Source organism: Temnothorax curvispinosus, unplaced genomic scaffold (assembly GCF_003070985.1).
Source record: "Temnothorax curvispinosus isolate PA1 unplaced genomic scaffold, ASM307098v1 QBEX01015570.1, whole genome shotgun sequence".
In the NCBI taxonomy this organism is placed as follows: Eukaryota; Metazoa; Arthropoda; class Insecta; order Hymenoptera; family Formicidae; genus Temnothorax; species Temnothorax curvispinosus.
In genome coordinates this window covers 300-5,268 of record NW_020225350.1, presented here as the reverse complement: position 1 = coordinate 5,268, position 4,969 = coordinate 300, and the positions used below count along the sequence as shown (strand labels likewise).

The following is a 4,969-nucleotide window of genomic DNA, read 5'->3' as shown; positions in this document are numbered from 1 at the left end:
ACCATCGAGCATTAATACCTGAACAACGTCTTGTTATAACTTTAAGGTATATACATATATATTTTATATCTTACTTTTATATGTCAAATGAGAATTAATATTTAATTTTGATTTTTGTTTATTATTCTAGATATCTTGCCACTGGAGATCAAGTTTTGTCGATAGCACTTGCTTATCGAGTTGGTGAATCTACAGCAAGAAATATAATTAAGGAAACATGTTATTTACTAGTAAAAGTATTAGCACCGATATATCTTCAAGTTCCTACTACAGAAAAATGGCTTGAAATTTGTCATGGATTTTGGACAGACTGGAATTTTCCTAATTGTTGTGGCGCAGTGGATGGAAAACACGTCCAAATACAAGCGCCACCAAATTCTGGTAGCTTGTATTATAATTATAAAAAGACATTTAGTGTAGTATTGTTAGCAGCATGCGATAACAATTATAAATTTACAATAGTTGATTGCGGGGCATATGGAAATAGTAGTGATTCCACTATATTTGAGATATCTGAGTTTGGTAAAGCTATACAGACTGACACATTAAATTTACCAAAAGGAAAAGCTAATTTACCCGAAAGTAACATAGCTACACCGTGTTATTTCGTTGGAGATGCAGCGTTTCAATTATCCAAAAATATGATGAGACCATAGCCGTCAATTGGAAATTAAGAAGAAGATATTTAATTACAGATTATCAAGAGCGAAAAGAATTATAGAAAATACTTTTGGTATATTCGCATCTCGATGGAGAGTTTTCAGAAAACCAATTCTTATGCATCCAAAAAACGTAGATAAAATAGTAATGGCAGCAGTATGTCTCCACAATTATTTAAAAACAAAAAATGACATACAGCCAATTGCGAATAGAATATATTGTCCCTTAAATTTTGTTGATACGGAGGAAACAGACGGAAATATTATTCCTGGAATGTGGAGAAACGAAAATTCTGAATGTTTAGAACAGATAAGACTAAGCACTGCTCATAGAGCAACAAATGAGGCATATAAACAACGAGATGCGATAGCAGAATATTTAATGACTCCTGCTGGTGAGGTTCCCTGGCAAAAAGAATATGTTTCCAGAGGTTTAAATAATTGCGATAATTTTAATAATTTTGATTAAATTATTACATAATAATTGTTTTATTTTTAATTAAAATTGATTATAAAGTTAAAGTTATAAAATAATTTTTTTATATTAGTGTATGCAAATTTTTGTTTGTGTATGCGAGTTCTTGTAAAATTATATGTAAATTTTGTTAAACATTATAAATATATATAAATGAGCCTATTTTAATAAGAAAATTTAAATAACTTTATGTTACATTAGGTCTTTAATGTAATGAAATTATAACATGTTTATAATTAAGAAAAAAGATAAATGTAAATGTGCTTTATAATAAAAAAATTTTTTTTTTATAACATTAAGATAATATCAGTTTCCTTTATATTCTGGCTTGGCATTTCATTTCTTGTAACTCGTTTAAACAATAATTATTTTTTATTTTCATACATTTTGATGCCATATTAGTTTACATATTTCAAAAATGTTACATAAATATATACATGTATATTAAATTATTTTTAAAAATATATCTATTATAGTAATGGCATAAAAATGTATTGTTGTTGAGACACAAACACACATACCTATATATATAATTTATGAAGAATTATTTTTTTGGAGAGAAAAATATACTGGGTTACTTCTTTTTCACAATTTTAATATCCTTTTTAAACATATATTAAAAAAAAAATCTATAAGAATAAGACAAAAAATAAATAATCTTTTAATTTTTATATCTTTGAGACTAAATTAAATTAAACATAAAATGTATAGGTAATAAAATTTATTAAAGATGAGTCTTTGGTCTCATAACATACACAAATAATCTATTAATTTAAATACCTTAGTGATTAAATAGAATTAAACATAAAATACGAAATGCGAAATAAGATTATATAAATTAAGATAAGTCTTATAAGATCAAACAAAAATAATCTATTAATTTTAATCTTAATTATATAAATATCTTAGAGACTAAATAAAATGCCAACTGAAAATACATATAACATAACATGTTATAACTAATTCAATAAAGTCTTTAGTCTCATAAGGAATGCAAATAATCTATTAATTTAGATTATTTTACGAGCTAAATTAATTAAAATACGAAATATGTGACTAAAATGTGAAAAATAAAAATTTTTTAGAAGGAAACAAAATATAAAACAAAATATTACATTAAAAAAAAATATCTCGAAAGAGAAAATAGAAACAAAGCAATTTTGGAGATGTTATAGAGGATTTAACACTTCGATATATACTATAAGACATAACATTCAAATAACTGAAATTAATGTATGTATGGTCTCCATAAAATTTCTAAAATTGCTTGTTTTCGCTTAGTTTTTTCCGGCTCAGGTATTCGTTCTAATTCAACAGCTATTAACAAACCAAAACTTTTCTCTGGCGTTAAATGATTTAAATCCCAAGCATTTTCCTTATTTTCAGTAGAATGCGATGAATTAGCAAAACGGTTTTGAAGAACATTACTTAAAGATGCAAGTGATGATTCTAAGTGTGTGATGTTTTTATTTTTCATTTTACCTGAATTTCTTATATTCTTTGGTAATATAGGGGATGATGATGGAGAATTTGATGAAACATTTGGTGTCTGTAATATAGGAGATGATGAAATACTATTTGAAATTAATGCAGTATCTTTCTGTAATATAGTATTTGTTTTTAATGCAGAAGATAAAGTAAGAGATGGAGTAGAATTAGAAATGGATGCTTCATTTGCTGCTTGTACTGTAGAAGTTGATGAAATTGAATTTGAAATTGATGCAGCATTTACTATTGGGCACTGTAATGTTGAAGAATTTGAAACAGATGCAGCATTTGCTGTTTGAAATTTAAGTAATGGTGAAGTGGAATTTGACATTGCAGACATTTTCATCTTACAAAAATTATTAAGTTCGTTTTGAAGTGGTGGAGATGATTCATCATCGTCTATTTCAATCATATTATTATTTTGTGAGATGCAAAGATTATGTACTACATTTTTTACAGTTTGCAAATTGGTTTCTTGAGAATGCTGAGGAAAGATTGTCTTTGGTATTATTTCTTTGCGCACAATATTAGAATTTGAAGAAGGAAGAGTTGAATTAGAATCTGCAAGTGTATTCAAGTAATGCGAAGTAGTATTGACACAAACATTTGACATATCAGTTGCTTTTTTTTTAGCCACATTGGTATATGATCTGAAATTTAAAATTAATATATGTAGACATATATGTGTGTGTATATATATATATATATATATATATATATATATATATATAAAACCTAAGTTTTTAAATTCATCAATAGATCAAGCGCATGATATGCAGATACTACATGTGCAGATTTCCACATCATGCACTTGATCCATCGATAAATTAAAAAACTTAGCCATATATTAAAACTAATATTAAATATATTAAAACTAAATATTAGATTGTTAACTACATAGCAATTATATGTATTAATGTTTATGTTTTGTATATATGTATACATATAAAACAATGTAATAATCATATATATATTACTCTGATTTTAAACTTACTTTCTTCGTTTAATATGATTTTTTAGAAATATCATGTTCTGATAAAGAGAAAATACTGATCGATGACTTGCTTTACTGCCACTTCGACTTTCTATTTCTTGAAGACGTTGTTCTTTGGTAAAACGTTCACGCAAGCGTAGCCAACGAGTTTGGCAAATATCAACTACAATAAATATACATATATAAATATAAATTCAGAAAATTATTAAATTAAATAATAAAATATTTTACCTGACATATTCATAACTGACGAGATTTCATGCCATGAATTCTCTTTCATTTTGGTATCTTTATATTCCTTTAAAGATGCATCGTACAGATGAGGGTATCCCCTGACTGCATCAATTAGTAGTTCATCACTTGTTTTTTCTTCAAATTGGACTTGACAATCCATATTCATATCATGTAATAAATTATGTGAATATGAGTGTTCCATTTTAATTAAAAATTTTCTTCTTACAACCAAATAACCTGTATAACCTATAAAATTCATTTAACATTTAAGTTATCTAATTAATCTGCATATGTAATTACTATATTATTTAATATAAAACAAACTTACTTCTTCGTTTTATATCTACAGGAAGATTATAATATAAAAACTCATAATTAACATTTCCTTGTGATTTCAAGACAGAAAATCGAAGTGCAATATATAGGTAAACAGTCTAGTAACTTTTGTGTGATATGGTTACGATAAGACCTTAGACCTTAAACTTAAAAAATTTCATCCTTAATGTCCTAAGTTTAAATTTCAAAATGGCTGCTTAAGTTTTCGACTGTGATTGGTCGATTCGGTTATTGCTTAAGTTTATGGACTTAAGTTTTTTTGTGTGCCATATCCCAAGGTGGAAGCACATAAAATTGCAGGAGCCATGAGCAGAATGCAGAAGCCATATGCGCATGCGCTGTGGTATCTGTAAAGGCTCAGTCACAATGAGAAAAATAAGGAATAAGATAAAGGAATAAGGAATAAAAGAATGTCGCATCTCATTTCAGTACACGTACATTAAAGTGAGATGCAACATGCCTTATTTCTTATTCCTTTATCTTATTCCATATTTTTCTCATTGTGACTGAGCCCTAAAGGTGGAAGCCATAGAGATATAAGAATAGAGTGCGCGAGTCATATGCTCGCACGTAAGAGACTGCGATATAGGAATAGAAAGAGAACGCTGCATATGGGCCCCTGCTGTCTTTATCTATGCACGCATGCGTCTTTGCGCTGCTCAGTGTCTATAACGCATGTAGAGATATAACCTATAATAACGCATTTATGTTCTAACCTCTTGAACCCCTTTGAAAATATGTCCTTAAATAATAATTCCCAAAATTACCAAATTATTACAGCAA

General features: G+C 27.5%; 2 protein-coding genes across 2 annotated transcripts; one reads left to right on the top strand and one right to left on the bottom strand.

Annotated features, from left to right (window-relative positions):
• Positions 1-5: 5 nt before the first annotated feature.
• LOC112465862 (protein ANTAGONIST OF LIKE HETEROCHROMATIN PROTEIN 1-like) lies at positions 6-1,164 on the top strand (the record flags this gene model as incomplete). The annotated part of the gene is made up of 2 exons (XM_025033630.1): positions 6-46; positions 131-1,164. Coding segments are annotated over 2 exons (567 nt in total), but the record flags the coding sequence as incomplete, so codon positions are not given.
• A 1,082-nt stretch (positions 1,165-2,246) lies between these two features.
• LOC112465863 lies at positions 2,247-4,275 on the bottom strand. The gene is made up of 4 exons (XM_025033631.1): positions 4,179-4,275; positions 3,848-4,096; positions 3,617-3,779; positions 2,247-3,272 (listed from the first exon to the last, which is right to left on the bottom strand). The coding sequence occupies exons 2-4, from the start codon at positions 4,050-4,052 to the stop codon at positions 2,363-2,365; spliced, it is 1,278 nt and encodes a 425-aa protein (XP_024889399.1). The 5' UTR covers positions 4,053-4,096; positions 4,179-4,275; the 3' UTR covers positions 2,247-2,362.
• Between the last annotated feature and the right edge of the window lie 694 nt (positions 4,276-4,969).

Bases quoted from the DNA above. Each gene is read 5' to 3' on its own strand.
- LOC112465863 (XM_025033631.1), bottom strand. From the start codon at position 4,052: ATGGAACACTCATATTCACATAATTTATTACATGATATGAATATGGAT. The intron at 3,780-3,847 runs GTAAAATATTTT...TATTTATTGTAG, and splicing joins GTCAGTTATGAATATGTCAG to TTGATATTTGCCAAACTCGT. The intron at 3,273-3,616 runs GTAAGTTTAAAA...TTTAAATTTCAG, and splicing joins AATCATATTAAACGAAGAAA to ATCATATACCAATGTGGCTA.